The sequence below is a fragment of the Sphaeramia orbicularis genome, chromosome 15 (assembly GCF_902148855.1).
Source record: "Sphaeramia orbicularis chromosome 15, fSphaOr1.1, whole genome shotgun sequence".
In the NCBI taxonomy this organism is placed as follows: domain Eukaryota; kingdom Metazoa; phylum Chordata; class Actinopteri; order Kurtiformes; family Apogonidae; genus Sphaeramia; species Sphaeramia orbicularis.
The window spans coordinates 45,914,864-45,932,188 of record NC_043971.1 but is presented as its reverse complement, the minus strand read 5'-3'; the positions used below and the strand labels follow the sequence as shown (position 1 = coordinate 45,932,188).

Here is a 17,325-nt window from a genome sequence, read left to right as displayed (position 1 = left end):
CAAAATAAGAACATTGATATACACAGGATATAATAGTCTTATATGAGATAATGGTGGACATGTGAATTAACAGTTGCATCTTTGTTTATCTCACAAAGATAATTTACACAACTTTAAAACACTGTATTGTAGTCTTATATTAGACTAGACCTGTGGGGTATGACGGCTTGTACATGTGCTAGGGTAGAATGATGAATAGTTTCATAGCTTACTTTGGCACAACACAGATATTATTTCCTTAGATGCGAGCTGCTGTTCCAAAAATGTCTACTTGAGTTAATCACCATAGACCCCAATATGAACCCATAAAGACCCAAACAACCACCACTGAACAGACCATCTACGGATCTAAAATGTTTCATAACTGTTGATCCACTAACACTAATAATACATCTAAATAACTGGTGTAAAAAGCAGCTTGTCATCTTTTCATGGTCATCAGATATGACCCATTTGGATATTTGGAGGCTCCATTGTGCTTGACAAATTCCTCCAGTAGGATGTCGAACAGGTTTTGATGCAGTACCTGATGGGATAGCAGGCTGACCACAATGGTCCTTAATGGGATCCTGTATGAGTCAGAGACCAGAGCAGCTGGGTAGCTTTTACTCAATAACTGCAATGTGTTTCTACTAAAATTAAAAGTTTCTGTCACAACACTGATACAATCCTTCATTTCACATAGCCATCTCATACATGAACTTAGTAGGTGGGTATTAACTTAACCCATAAAAACCCAATCAACTGCCACTGACCAAAACCATCTGCTGATCTAAAATGTTTAATAACTGGTAATCCACTAACACTATCAATACATCTAAATAATTGGTGTAAAATGCAGGTTGTCATCTTTTTATAGTCATCAGATATGACCCCTTAGGACATTCAAAGGCTCCGTAGTGAACATGGAAACACAGTCATCTTCTACAACATTGATTCACCAGTAAAACCCATGGAGTTTAATAAATGACAGTGGTTGCAGACAGTTATTGATATGGTTTGCTTTAAAAGTCAATTTTTCTTCGGTTTACTCTGTTTTGATATACTAACCTTTACATTTGCTCTGAGCTTTTATGAACATCTTCATCATCAGTATATGAAATATAAGAAAATATCTGATTTGCACTGAAAAATGCAAAATGTGGAGGATAATATTATAATAAATGATGATAATTCATTAAAGAAAGATTAGTTTTAGATTTTTTATATATATATATATATATATATATATATATATATATATATATATGTATATGTGTGTGTGTATATATATGTGTATATATGTATATATATATATATATATATATATATATATATATATGTATATGTAAGGGTAGAGACTGCGATCTGGTAGGATCGGTTATTCTACCAGTAGAGACTCCGATCAGTCTCTACTGGTAGAAACTCCGATCCTGCCAGTAGAAGGGTTAGGGTTAGGGTTAGCGTTAGGGTTCGGATTGGAGTTTCTACCAGTAGAGACTCTGATCGGAGTTTCTACTGGTAGAGACTACGATCGGAGTCTCTACTGGTAGAATCGCCGATCCTACCAGATCGCAGTCTCTACCCTGACATATATATATATATATATATGTATATATATATATATATATATATATATATATATATATATATATATATATATATATATATAATTTGGAGGTTGACACAAAAGTAGTTCATGGCCTTTCAGGGTTAAAATATTTCATGCCATCTTTACAGCAGTTACTGTCTGAATCAAAATACAGTTTTGGTCATAGTAGGACAGGATCTTAATATATCACTATATGGCTTTTCATTCAGTGGATATGCATCCCTTATCCAGTTTTAATGTTCAGATTTTTCCTGGTTTTATTATAGTGGAAAACAGTGAGTTACTCAAAACTATTGAGTTCTTCAAGTTTTGTTAATATGGGATGGTCCTTCAAGGTGAAAAGAGATAAACATTTAAAAATAATTCCCACATTTTTGAGACAAATTTTACCTTCTTTCACAAAAGAGTAAATGTGCATGAGGGGAAGCGGAGACAACTTTTTCCGAAAAATTCTGACGCAGCAAATTGACTGATATGATTAATCAGCGGGTTGCTCTGTTTTCCCATATGTTCAGATAAAGTGTAAAAATATGTTTGATAAAACAGGTTGTGAAGATTGAATTATTCTTTGAGTTAACTGTGGGGGAAAAAAATCACAGCAATTTTAGATGGGAAACAGAATATGAATCCTCTGCTTCTTCTTTTACTGTATTTATTAGAGCCAACTGTAGCACAGCCCACAGTGCGACCTTCTCGTAACACCACACACACTACACTACTTGTGAAAATTTAATGCAAACTCAGCTAATATAAGTATCATTAAGTAGGTATTATTGGTATGATGAAGAAATGTTTGAGAGCAGGACTATGACATATGAATAAAAAAAAGATGTAGAGGGATGACAACAGTTGCAAATGTTGAGCTGTAAATAAATCTTACTGATTGTTTTTTTTCTATTTGTGTGAGTTTCCCAGCCTGGGGCTCGTTTCTGGGTTAAATAGTGAACGCACCTGTTAGCGCACCCTTCATCGCAAATAGTGAGCTAATGATGGATCAGCCAATGCAGAGGCTTAGCGAACGCAAAATCTGTTTCTGGGCTCGTCGCGTTCACTAAACCATCGTTAGCTCATTATTTGCAACTATATGTCAGCAAGCAAACGCCTCAGCTCCTGCTGTTTCTGTTCATCTGTCAACATTATGGTTAGAATGAAGAATTATTATAGGCTATTTACACACATATATTGTGCGTCTGGCTGGACGTCTAAGGATGACTTGAGTTATTCCGCACTGGGGACTTTATTAACAGAGCTCTAAACAGTTACTGTTGGCCGTAATCACTCCGAACAACAGGACAAACCTTCATCCACTCACTCATACCTCATTACGCGCACGCATGCACGCACACACACACGCGCGCACGCACACACACACACACGCGCGCGCACACACACACACACACACCGGTTCACTGGCTCTGCCCCCATACTACTCTCATTCATTCTTTCATTCATTCATTCATTCATCTCTCAAAGACACACCCACTCTGTCCTCTGCTGTACTATGTCCTGAAGTAATCTGTAGCTATCCATAATTCGATGCAGAGAATAAAATTCAGTGAGCGGATCAATCCTCATATGGTAAATTCGTTTTTGTCAGTGCAAAATGTTAGTGTTGTTGTCAAGACCAGCTAGAATGAGAGCAAGACACTGCCGAGACTGGAAGGTTTCGAGACCAAGACGAGACCAAGACCCAATAAGTTGAGTCCGTGACAAGACAGACCACAAAAAATTGGTCTCAAGACCGGTCTCAAGACCTACATCACTACAAAAGGGGAAAAATCTGATATCAGAGATATTGTCAGTCGTCTTTTAAAAATCTTCTTTTTCAAATTTAAATAATATTTCAAAGGAAACACATGACCGAAATGAAGCTATGAATATATCCTCATTCTGCGCATTTTAACACGGACCTCTGAGGTCCACGTTAAAATCAGCCTTGCTACACAGAACTTAGCGAGTGCATACTTTTAACCAACTAGCCCAGAAACGGGATAGCACATTTTGTGTTGTGTTGGGGTTAAGTAACTAGCGAGCAAGCCCAAAAACAGGACAGCACAAAATGCGTTAAATGGATGCGTTTCGCGTTTGCGTTGGGCCTAATGATTTAAGGAGCGAGTGCAGAAGCAAGCCCTAGGTTTGCTTTGTGAAAAATGCACATAACTTGTGTTGATTTTTTTTTTATGTTGACAGTGAGGTGTTTATGAACAGTGGGAAGATTTAAACTGTTCTATTTTTTAGGTTGTCTGTGTGCAGAGGTGACATGTCCAGGCATTTTATTACTGGATGTTGTGTGTTCCTCGTTGTGTAGCAGCTGCCTGAGTGACTGCAGCTAAGCAGATTTACAGATTAAAGCTACATCTGTGTGTGTGTGCGTACGTGCGTGCGTGTATGCGTGCGTGTGAGAAAAATGATGAAGATGATGATCTTTACTTGTTACTTGCTTGTTTTAAAAATATATTAGGACTCTTAAAAGAGCAAATTTTTACTTTAAAATAAAAAAAAAAAACAACTGGCTTTGTCCTTTTACCTTTAATCTTCACTTTAATACTCTGTTGCTACTAAAACTGGAATAATTTTGTTTTCAGACACATTCCTCTTTTTATTCCCGTTTATACACGAGTAATCACCTCAGACCAGGGGTAGTGATTATATACCGTATCCCAGTTATACTTTATCTATCAACGCTAAATCACATTGTCTCAATCATTTCGTTGGAAGAGGTAAAATTATTTTATTCCATTTTTTTGGGAAACAGTGTACTTTTATTATGAACTTAAAAATCACTTATTTGCTATAAGAATGGGTATCAAGACCATGAGTGTCAAGAAAATAATGAAATATTTAAATAGATATTAAAAACAAAATTGTATAAATGATTTCTTTTTCTTATCCTCAAATAAAGAAACATGTAAATAGCACTTGATTGACATTTTTATGGACAATATAAATTGGAATTAATTGAAGCATCAGTCCATCAATAAATAGTTCAATGTACAAAGTAATTTACAGACATTTTTAAATAAAAATTTAATATAGAAATAAATCATTGATTGATTTATTAATGTTATATGTAAAAAAAAAAAAAAAAAGCAGAAAAAGCAGTATGCAAAAGAAATATGTTTGTTTTTTAAAATAGTTTATAAATTCAGTTGAAGCTGAATTGTGAGATTGATTTTGAAGTTGAAAAACTGATGTTCTTGTCTGCTTTATGTTGTATTTAGGAATGAATAATAAATGAACTGATCAACATATTGATAAATAGTTTGTTGATTCTTTTTGTTATTCCACTTTGTATTGCCTATTAAAAAGTCAGTTAATGTCATACTATTTGCATGTATTCTCTTTGTTTTTGGACTAAAAAAATGAATTGTAACGTAAATAGATAGATTTGTATGTATGTAATTATAATTGAATTAAATCATGCAGCTATTCTGTACTTTTCTTCACCTCCTGGTCTCCCATACCTAAGTCTTTCTTTGATGTTCTGTTGTTAGTGAGCATCAGAATAAATTAAGACACAGCTGTCTTTGTCTCATTGTTCAGGGCTTAAAATTTGTCTTTGTGCTCAGTTTAATATAAAATCTTAGCATATTGTAGCTTGATGTGCTCTTATGGTGTTCTGTACTTTTGTTTATATAACGGCTGCTGTGACAGTGTTGCGTGTTGAAGCTGGTCTTATCATGGTTATATAAGAGCTACTGATATAAAGCTCTCTGCCTGTTATCGTAGGGTTAGAATATTATAACTCTGAGTATGAATATTTCACATTATTGTTTCAGACAGCTTTGAAGATTCATACATGCATGTAGATTTGTGAGAGAAGCAAATGTTAAGCAAGGTGATGTTGCGATCTGTTCAGGGCCTTGTAACAATGTAAAAGCAGTAACAATATCCTTTTCCAGAACTGAACCTACGATATAAATGTAGTTATACATGAGTAATTAACATATGTATAGTACTTAAAGTTGCTGAGATTGTTTTTAGCATCTTCCATGAGGAATAACCAATTCAGGGTGATGTCTGATGTCTTTACCAAATTTGAAAATAGTTAATTTTTACTTTTTTTAGTTGTAATTTTTTTCATCTTTTGTGCTTTGGTTTTGCTTTGAAAAATGAATGAACGAGTGAAACATGTTTCTAGATTAAATTTAAGAAATGAATAATGCTACAGAGAGATCTTCACTCTCTAGATCGTAGACAGAGACGGGTATAGTGACAACTATTGGGTGTGTAGTCTTTACATTTAGGAATTTATACAGTCGGGTATGTCAGCAGTTTTGCACAAACTCTGACTTTCTTGAGTTAAAATTGACAAATATATGTTTAAGTGATGGCATAATTGAAATCATTGTCTCTTGCCATTGACTGTAATACTTTTTTTCCAAAATAATTGATTCTGTACTTGTAGAGAGAAGTTCAGTTTAAGTCTATGGAAGCCTGGGTTTTTTGGACCGTCAGCAGTATTACACTTAACCCTATAATGCCAAACGTATCATATTTGATACATGAGTTTTGAAGCCCTCTACATGATCAGTGTGATACTTCTTTTCTTGAAAACCCTGATGCATATAATTAGATACATGTAATACACAGATAATCCACCAAGGGGGAGGAATTCTTTCACCAAAGGCCTTTCTAGTGACACTACAAGATTGTCATTAATGAAAAAGGAGGCAGATCTTTGCGAATTTTCAAAAGGAATTAAATATTTGGTAGACATGTTTGTTCTATATTATGTTTTTGTTTGTTCAGAAATAATAATATTTGAGCATTGAGACCTGATGTATCAAATACGATACAAAATTGAAACTCATACATGGAAACTGATATTTGAAAAACATTTTATTTGGTTGTTTAGAAGGACCAGTAAAGGCTCCAGTTTCAAAGAACTGGAATTTTGTGTCAATGATTTAATGGTTCAGGCTTTACAGGGTTAAATATATTCCTGCAATGGCTTCACTGGAGCTGAGGTTCTCACACTTTCATCTACAAACATCATTTCATAAAACTCTTTAAATCTCCTCAGAGTTGCTCCCTTCTCCACATATATATTCACGCCCACTGATAAAAGCAGTACCAGTGAAAATGCAGTGTTTGTAGGACACAGACACTTGTCGATTCACAGTGTACGATATGCAGCTTTCTGTTTCTAACATGTATAACTTATGCTGTCAAACATATTAATACATGAACTCTGATGGGTTCACACTAAAGCTGATTTGTCCTTTTAAAGGCGATGCATTCGGGTCACATCTAATGTATTTCCTCTATCCTATAGCCTGTTTAATACTCAGGATGGAAACTACATTTTTAATCCACTGAACTTGGCACACAAGCTTTATGTGTTTCTCTGATTAAGAAGAGTTGAATGTATGTATGACTTTCTTCATATTTCATGGATAACGTAAATTATATAATTTATATTGTATATCATTAAATAACTTAATGTGTGTTAAATACTTTGTTTGCTTATGTCATTATTACATGCATCAGTCACACAGTTCTGTTAGGAGTGGCTCTAAATGCATATAAACACTGTTTGCAGAGGGCTTTAACCCAGATACATGAAAAATGCAAAGTTCTGTGATGTTTTATCTGACAAAAATATAGTCAATTTTTACTAGAGCATTCCCACAGCATCTAGTTTGAGTGAAAACCATTAAACACAGTTCACACATAAAACAGTGCAATTTAATAGTCAACATTTGTTTGTACTTTTGTTGTCTTGCAGCTAATCCTCTTGAAATATTCTGTTTACCACCAATTAAGAATGAACTGTAATGAAATATACTTCGTTATATTTTGTATTCTCAATATATGTGTCCTGCCTCCCTCAACACTACAATGTACAGGGTAGGGCAATACAGCCAATTATATTATAGTTAGAAAAATGTTCAGGTCAGTCTATAAAATTTAATGTTCTATAATTATATAATTTCAGGAGCATTTGTGCGTAATCATAGTAATTTTGCTACTAATTGCGTAGATTTTGTGCATAGTGCAAAGTGAAGCCAATGCAAGAGGAAAGTTTATAACTAATTACAGGCCCTAGATGCTGCTTCAAAAGGCTGGCTCCTATAGATCTACGCTAAACCTTTCTCTAAAAAATACTGTCAGAATTTTAAATTTTTTTTCCAGGAGTCATTCTGATCTCAGAAACTTCATTTGGACTTGCTAAGTATCGTGCAAGTTGCTCCATTAATAAGATTTTAATGTGAACAGACAGCTTTAATGCATGCTGACCAGGTCTCCTTTTCCGAGCCGCTATTTATTGAATAAAATGTATTTATTTTCCTGACAGACATCACAACTGAAATTATGGTTAATAAGTTACACTGTCCACTTCTGATAACACTCTTGATGTTCCAGGTCCTGTCTGACTGTTAACCCCACTGTCTGTCTGTGTCTCTGCAGAACCTTCTGGCATGTTTCCACAGTGGATCAGACAGTTCAAATGGAGACGCCTGTGAGGTGAAAGTGGCAGCTCCGTCACACTCGCCCTCAGCAGAGGCAGAGTATTGGAGAATCAAGGCCATGGCTCAGCAGGTCAGGAGGACAGAGAAAAACTATTTCTTCAATACTGGTCATTGTGATTGTGTTACTGGGCTGTTCATGTGTCCTCTTTTTGTTCATAGGTTTTTATGTTGGACACCCAGTGCTCACCGAAGACCCCCAACAACAAGGAGGGATTTGAGCATGCTCAGTCCTGTGTTCTCATCATCGAGCTGCCATCAGATCAACAGGCCAATGGACATACTCAGAAGAGGTATACAATACACTCACAACAGAGCATGTGGTGTCTACATGCGATACATCACTGACATGGACTAATTTTCTAACCAGAACTAAAACTACATCACCATATCACAAAAAACACATTGGAACCATGTCCAGAAAAACTTGTGTAGCAAGTTTTGTCTATTTTACAAATATACACATGAAAAGTATTTATTCTTTTGCTTGATACAGAACATGTGTTGTCAGTCTGCTATATTTATTTCTAAGATACAGCTACATTACATTATAATACAGGCTTTATTTTGGTAGTCTCCAAGTATAATTGCCTAAGTCATATTTTTGGCCAAAGTGTAATATCTGCATGAAAAGATGCAGCACTGTTAGAAGAGTAAAGTTATGCCAGTATCACAATTGACCAAAATTAGGACCTGGGAAATTATGCTATGAGGCAAATGATATGCCAACTAGATGGTGTAAAATATGCAGTCACTTATTTAAAGATATAATTAGGTATAATATGTTATGCTTAAAACATTCTAACCATAACAAACATAACATTATCATCTGTGAAAAAATAGTTTTGATGTTACCTCAAAGGCAAAAATGTCTGCATCAGTTAGCGTGCTATGGTTAGCATTTGTTGGGATAGCGCTTTTTCACTCAACAGAGTTGTGTCCAAAAGTCTAGTAGTGGCCAAAGTGACACCTATGAAATGCCTATAGTTATTCTTAAATTTACCTTTACATTGGAGTAAAATCACAAAAAAATGAGGCAGCATGGTTTGGGAAAGCAACATTTTTCTGACTACTAAAACTGTTGACTACAACTGTAGCATCCAGCCTGCACTCCATCTAATATGAGAAGTTCAGCTGTTGTCAGTCTCATGATGTTTTCAGAGAAATAATACACTGATAGTGTTAAGTTGGACTAGCAAGAGTGATTCTTTATTACACTGTTTTGTTTGTTTTCATTGACTGCTACTACACTGACATTTGGTTGTGTGCTAATATGCTAAGTGTAATTAGCATCTCACATTAACACACTATGTCATCATGACTGTAGTAACACTGCAAATGGTGTTGATATATTGGTGAAAAAAAGAAATCTAAACATCTTCTTTTCCTTAAAGCCACCAGATACCTTGGTCAAAACAGTAATTTAACCCTACTCGATTAGTTACTTTGTGGCAGTGGTAGACCAGCAATTCCTATTTTTCATGAGATAAAATTGTTTGTTTCATGAGTGTGGTGGTATAATTTTGTAATCATAAACTATACCATTAAAGTTCAAAATTACCATCTAATATGTAAATCTGAGATCATTTGAGTTGTGTGAGGACAGATACCGTATTTTATTTTTGATTCCTATATAAATATAAACTGCATAAATGCAATCTGTGTCCAGGAAAGCATTTCAACCTTGATTAAAACAATTGCAACACCATAAAAACTGTGAATATAACTTCTACTAACTGTCTTTGTTTGCCCTTCTGCTGCTTTGGTAACAGGAAAATAGGGTAAGGCATGTTTCTGTGCCCTCTGTGTGTTGTGTTTTTGTGCTCTTAATACTTGGTCTCCTTCAAATTAATCTTCAAATCAGTATCAACTAATCAATATCAGATAGACCAAACACCTCAATGGAACAATTATTAGACTTCCTAGGAATTTCTACTTACTAATACGGCTGTATTAATCGTGTGTTTTGGTTAAGTGTTTATTTGACTATAATTAATACAAGTTTTACTGTTTTAAAGAACCATCAAGTGTCATCCAAATTTATGAGGTGCACCTGAATGCACCATAAGGTTCCATCTGTTTTGTAATTTGTGACACAAACAGCAGGAACAGACGCAGTGCATTTGTAAATAAGTGTTTTCACAGCATGACTACTTTGGTACAAACGTCTGTGCTCAAGTAAATATTGCCTTTTGAGATTTATTTACAGAATATAACATTGTCTCGAAGCATTTTTTTAGTGTGTAGGAAAAGCTGTTAGATCTGTCCGGCTAAAAGTATCCACATCTTATCAGCTTCATCAATATAAATTCTCTAGTATTTTTTTCTAGATGTTTGTGATTTATTGCCCAGCCCCATTGTTCATTGAAGAAACAGACTTACACAGTACCATAGAACCGCAAAGGGAGATAATACATTGCAGTCCCGTCATTTGTTTATTGGTGAAGTTTACCCATTTACAAAACACTAATGACCCTAATGGAAATTACATCAACATTTTTGACCTAACTGCATGTTGACGGCTTATGCAGCAGCTTTACAGCACTGAGCATGTTTCTGTTTTATTCAGTGTTGTTTGTCCTGCTAAAGTCTGTGAGTACTGTGTATCCTATAAAGTTGAATAATCTTAGAGTCTTACCTAATGTACCTTAAACTATTAATGTAGAAATAACACTTTCATTCAGTGTAGATGCAGTACCTTGTATGAGTTTTGTTAATATAATATTTATCTATATAGTTTATAAAAAGAGGGAACTGTTACTATCAAAATGTCACCTGAACACAAGTAGTTGTTTTTTTCACTGTATAACTTGAAAAAGGTTCCATTACACTTTAACTTTCGATCAGTAACGAGTCAAACTTAACCCATAAATACCCAGTGCTACTATTGTGGCAGTTCCCAAATGCATTTTTCTCTCTATTTAACCTTTCTCAAGTGATTTATCACCATGTATTTTAATATTATCCTCTGTATTTTGCATTTTTCAGTGTAAATCAGGTATTGTCCTATATTTAGTTACTGATCATGTAGATCAGGGGTTCCCAAAGTGGGGGTCATGAGATGATTTTCAGAAACCTCTTGATGTGATCCCTCAGGTTGTTACAACTGATTAAGGGCAGTATTCTTGCACCTGTACTTTGAAGGAAGGATATTGTGAGTTTCAAGGTGCATAGGAAGAGCTTTTATGTTGAGAGAGTAAAGGTTTCATTAATATTGTATGAACAACAGCTTGATAACAACAAACAGGTAAGGCATTGTTTGGCCTGCAGGTTTGACTAAAGGTGTCACATTAATAAAATAAAATTAAACATAAAAAGACCAAACATTGTAAAACAGACATATAAACCTAAATTAACATTAACATACCTCCCCCAATGTTTGGGTCTTTATGGGTTAAGTTAATACCTACCTATTAAGTTCATCTATGATACAATCCTTCATTTCACATAGCTGTCTCAGTGTTGTGACACAGAAACTTTTAATTTTAGTAGAAACTAGTGCTGTCAAATTGTAAACTTTTAAAATCAGATTAATCACTGGGTTGCTGTGGATTAATTTTGATTTATCAAGATTAAATATCATTCATTTTTAATCTATATTAATCGCGTTTCATTTTGCATGAGCAAACAGACTCAAGAAAGAAGAGAATATACATATATGCACTTTGCCGCAAGCTGCGTGACTCGTTACCTGAAGTGCTAGCAGAATCCTTGACTAACGTATGCTTCACATTAATGTGGTATTTTTAAGATGGAAGTGCTTTGGTGAAAAGCAAACTCCTTCCTACAGGCTGTGCATAATACTTTATGATGGTCAACTGTTCGGTCTTGGGTTGTTTTTGTACTCAACTTTTCCATCGAGAGGGCCAACGTACTGTTTAGTGTCTTCCATCTTTATGGGTTGGTTCTGCTGCCTGTCACTACCGGATCAACTGCCCATTTGCACATGCGCAATGTTAACTCTACTTGGACAAACTGCCCGAAATGCGTTGCCAGAGATGTTGAGAGTCATTCTGCGTTGCAGATGGGTTAATTGCATTAAAATTTTAAATTAGATTAATCATGATGATAGAGTGATCTGCGTTAATATGCTAATTTTGACAGCCCTAGTAGAAACATGTTTCAGTGAAACCTAACCAGCTGCTCTGGTCTCTGACTCATACAGGATCCCATTCAGAACCATTGTGGTCAGTCTGCTGTCCCATCAGGTACTGCTCCAAAACCTGTATGACATCCTACTGGAGGAATTTGTCAAGCAGCCTGAAGGTCATGAAAAGGTCACTCCAGTGACCTCTGACCCCAGCCGGCCCACTGCAGGCTTTCTGCGCTACATTTCCATGACTAACCTGGCCATAATCCTGGACCTGTTGCTGGACTCGTACAGGTAACTGCAGAAGGAAAGTGTTACATCTATACTGAAAACTAAATCTGTCCCATTAGGAAAAGATGTATCCAAGCTCATAATAAGAGAATAGAAATAATACTTGATGTTTTGATGGGCAGGACAGCACGGGATTTTGACACAAGGCCTGGTCTGAAGTACCTGCTGATGAAGGTGTCTGGTGTTTGTGGAGCGGCAAATCTGTACCGTCAGTCGGCCATGAGCTTCAACCTGTACTTCCAGGCACTGCTCTGTGCAACACTGAGCCAAGCTGATGGCATGACGGCACAGCAGGTAGAAAACAACACTTTATTATTGTGAAAGACCTGTGATTGTATATATAGCAATTCAATTACATTTTTGAAAAACAAATGACAAAAGAGCTTGTTGGTTATATTTTCAACATTTACGATAAAATGTCTACAATATATTCATAGGTTTATGTACATTTGTAGAACAGATATACAAATTTTAGACCAGAATGAATATGAATATGTATTTGATCAGTAATAGAACTAATTAAGACAAAATTAATCTGAGAAAATGGTGTGTCCAGGTGAAGAGGATCCTATACGAAGAGGAGGAGGGGAGCTCTGACTCCTCACATCCCGGGTCTGCTTCCTCAGAGGATGAAGATATCTTTGAAGAAACAGCACAGGTGATATACAACACTCTAGTTCACTAGAATATTAGTAAATGAAGCAAAGCTTTTTTGTGTGTTTTTTAGGAAGGCATTCGTCACTGTTGATTAATTCAGCTGCAGTAAATCAATACATGTTGGATGAGCAGTGACATCTACTACAACTAAGCACTTCCACAAAATTAATTGTGACTTCCAGGTGACCTCAAGTGCAACAGAAAATGATGCTGATATAAGAGAACAGATTTGTGAGGATTAGTCCACCTCCTGCTGTTTTCTTGCTGTTGCATTAGTGCTTTCCTCTTGTTTATTTGAAGGTTCCCTGAAGTTTTGTACCTTCTAGTGTAATACGGATGATGAATGAATTATGCATGACTGACTTTGCATTCCTGACTCTCTGGTAGGTCAGTCCCCCTCGGGGCCGGGATAAGCGTCACCAGTGGCGAGCCTCAATTCCATCACTGAGTGTGCAGCCGCTGGGCAGTGCAGATTGGGCCTGGCTGGTTAAACGGCTGTACAAACTATGCATGGACCTGTGTAACAGCTACATCCAGATGCACCGCGACCTGGAGAGCACAATGGAAGAGACAACACATTTGAGAGGAGGCACCGGAGAGCATGTCTTTTTCCTGCCTCTTTTTCAGTCTGAGACTTCCACACCAACATCGGTGGGTGGGTATTCAGCGAGGGGGACGCCTTCAGAGGATTGTGGGTACAGGTGTCACACAGCAGATGTGAGCACAGCATCACCAGGAGACACACCCACACCCAGCCCAGGATTCAGGTCTGGCTCCACATCACATGTTATTGTGTTTGTTAACCAGATTATTTTCTTCCTGCACAATTCAGTTGATATACTGTTTTAATCCCAACAGGCAGTTATGAACTATTCCTCTACCACCTTACTGTAGCATAGCTGAAACTACAGCTGTAACACTTCAAAAGACCCTAAAAATATCTAGCACTTTATGTGTTACTTAGCCGAAGTTTTTAAAACAGTACAACTGTTAGCATTTAACCAAACAGGATTATAAGTAAAAAGTCATGAAAGATATATTTAACTTTCACCTTTTAAAAAGGACCATAGACTATGCTAAATTGCTTTTCTAACATCAAATTACTCATCCATCATTAGACAGATGATGGTTTGAAAGTCCAAAATCACCTTTGGAAAAAGAATGATTATGTGTATTTGAGTTTTTAGTTTGGCTAAAATCCTGTTGGATAATGACATAATTTTATGACCTACACTGCAGCCAGCCACCAGGGGGAGAGCCAGATGTTTTGGTTTCACTTTTAGAGGGCCATCACTGTGTCCACCTTAAAATACATTGCAATAGTACATGCTGTGCAATTTTGGGGTCTCGCAGTTGAAAGGTGAAGAAAGCATTGTTGTGATCATGGATAAAAACAGAGGTCTTATTTTGCACTAAGAGGCAGGTTCATAACTGCCATTGTCACAGTCTTGTGACCAAAGACAGACTGGGATAAAATCTGTCAGTGTCAGAGGTTTACAGTGATCGTTTCTCTGTGTGTTTGCTGCTACAACTGATGTCTTCTTAACTATCAAGAGGGATTTAGCAGGAAATGACACACTGAACAACCAGACATGGCTACACTACTAACCATAAAGTTTCTTTGTTAAATAAAAAAAAAGATGGCATCTCACAATGACCTCTTTTCTTGAGTCACCAGGTTTTCATTTTCTGGCTCTTCGATTGGATTTTTTCCTGTACATATAAGTCACTGCTCTTTACAGTGTAATTATTATTCTAGTTTCATTGTTTGTTTGCTATTATAGATACACTGCTGATTTTAAATTCCTATATTTGTGTTGCTGTGTACAATTCAGTAGGGCCGTCAAAATTAAAGCTTTAACACGGATTAATCCATCATCATGATTAATCTGATTAAACATTTTAATGCAGTTAACCCATCTGCAACGCAAAATGAGTCAGAACGTCTCTGGCAACGCATTTCATGCAGTTTGTCCAAGTAGAGTTAGCGTTGCGCATGAGCAAATGGGCAGCTGATCCAGTAGTGACAGGCAGCAGAACCAACCGATAAAGATGGAAGACGCTAAAAACTACTTTGATCCTCTCTATGGAAAATTTGAGTACGAAAAAAAAAAACAAGATGGAAGAGTCAACTGACATGACATATTATGCACACTCTGCAGGAAGGAGTTTGCTTTTCACCAAAGCACTTCCATCTTAAAATACCACGTTAACGCAAAGCATATGTTAGTCAAGGATTCTGCTAGCACTTCAGCTAACGCATCACCTAGCTTGCGACAAACACATTAAGTGCATATATGTATATTCCCTTCTTTCCTGAGTCTGTTTGCTCATGCAAAATGAAACGCGATTAATATAGATTAAAAATGAATGATATTTAATCTTGATAAATCGAAATGAATCCACAGCAACCCAGTGATTAATCTGATTAAAAAATTTTAATTGTTTGAAGGCACTATGTACATCTTGTACCTGAGGTTATTAGAAATGTGTCACACAGTATGACTGCAGTAGATTGCTGAAATTACACTGTCTTTAGTCATCTTTAACTGTCAGTTTTGTAACAAGTGACTTGTACAATCTTAAGAACTAAAACCTGTACAGCTTGAACACTGGTCTGAATAATAGACTAACTTTGTTCTGTCAAAACAGATTTTTCATAATGGGTGGTATCCAGTGTTAAGGTGCATTACCATCAACTACTACAGTATGTTTGACCAGAGTTAATGTCCCCTTAACTAATAAGAAGAGCCAGAAAGGACAACAAACAAAACAAATACTTGCCAGCTGTTAGTGAGTCATTTGGTTGTAATCTGCAACTTCACCACTAGATGTGTCTCAGTTTTACTCTCTGAACCTAATAAGTTTGGGCTTGTTGATCTACATTGAATAAGTGAGCTTTTCTTTCTCTTTACAGCTGTACCGGTAGTCTGCCTCACCACTTCAGGACTGGAGGTGAGGCAAAAGACTCTGGGATCTCAGGAACCTCTGTAGGCGGAGCTCCTGGCACTGCTGGACCAGGCAGGAGAAAGGAATGGTGGGAAAGTGCAGGCAACAAACTGTACACCATTGCCACAGACAAAACCATCAGCAAGTTGATGATGGAGTACAAGCGCAGGAAACAGCAGCAGCAGCAGCCGCAGCAGAGTCATGTCAACCTGTTCATGAAGGAACAGGGCCGTGTGGCGACAGCAGTAGTGGCTGCAGAGAGGAGGGGCCCAGTAGAGCCACAGAGGCCCCTCCAGAGGCCACAGCAACTACTGGACCAGCAAGGCCCACCACTGAGGCACTCGGTCAGCGCAGGGCCAGAAATCCTGAGGCAGGAGAAAAGGCCCCGTTCCGGATCCACAATCAGCTCCCACAGCATCTCACTGAGGGACTCCGAGGCTCAGATACAGGTAATGTATTCATCTTGGTGAATGAATTTTATTGCCCACACAAGTTTAATCATTTTAATTTCAAAAGGAAATTATATAGCCCATCAATGAAGAATAACCATCTGGTATTATTCATTATCTATCATGACTACCAGATATGCTCTGGAAACTACATTTGTTTTACAGATATGAGGAAAATACTACTTCATCAGTATTAAGAGACATGTCCTTCATTTAATTACTGCTATCTTTGGTTTTACTAGTGATAAGACAGAGGATTAAATTTTTTTCTTAAAATACACACTTTGTGTCAAACAGATGATGCTTATGACAATGGGATTAGCTACATTTTTGTCAATTAGTTCCAGACATGAATGTTTTCTCACCAGAATCTTTTAAAAAATCACTTTTTTTCCCCTCAAACTTACTCAACTAATTAACAGTAGCTACTGAACAATAGCTCAGAAGCTATTTTTAACTAAATTTATCTCACTAGTTAATGGTATCTGCTGTTAGCTGTTAGGCAATATCAGACTATTTGATTGAAAAGAAAAGCTGTGAGAATTTGCATGTAAATGAATCCTACATTTCAGGGCTATCAACACTAAGGTAACATTTAAATTCTTTGCTAATTTGTAAATGACTCAGAAATAAAAATGATGGGAAGTGTGTTTTTTTTTTTTTTTTTTTTTTTTTTTTCGTGTGTGGAACAAATAAGGTATGTGCTACAGATCTGGCGGTGAGGTGCTGTAACATTGCCATCAGTTTTTCTCATACAAGAACATTTAACCTGAATATTATTTAATATGAGACATGTGACAGGCCTACAAACTACAACTATGCTAC

At 36.5% G+C, this 17,325-nt stretch overlaps 1 protein-coding gene across 2 annotated transcripts in view; it reads left to right on the top strand.

Annotated features, from left to right (window-relative positions):
* The window catches only part of arfgef3 (ARFGEF family member 3), an 86,715-nt gene that overhangs the window by 66,093 nt on the left and 3,297 nt on the right, over nt 1-17,325 (top strand). The window contains exons 34-41 of one of the 2 annotated variants that reach the window (XM_030155311.1): nt 8,006-8,137; nt 8,227-8,357; nt 9,837-9,845; nt 12,230-12,448; nt 12,568-12,739; nt 13,002-13,103; nt 13,490-13,869; nt 16,020-16,500. In XM_030155311.1, the coding sequence (XP_030011171.1) occupies nt 8,006-8,137; nt 8,227-8,357; nt 9,837-9,845; nt 12,230-12,448; nt 12,568-12,739; nt 13,002-13,103; nt 13,490-13,869; nt 16,020-16,500 (1,626 nt within the window). The remainder of the gene's footprint in view (nt 1-8,005; nt 8,138-8,226; nt 8,358-9,836; nt 9,846-12,229; nt 12,449-12,567; nt 12,740-13,001; nt 13,104-13,489; nt 13,870-16,019; nt 16,501-17,325) is intronic. The other variant, XM_030155312.1, reaches the window with a different exon arrangement.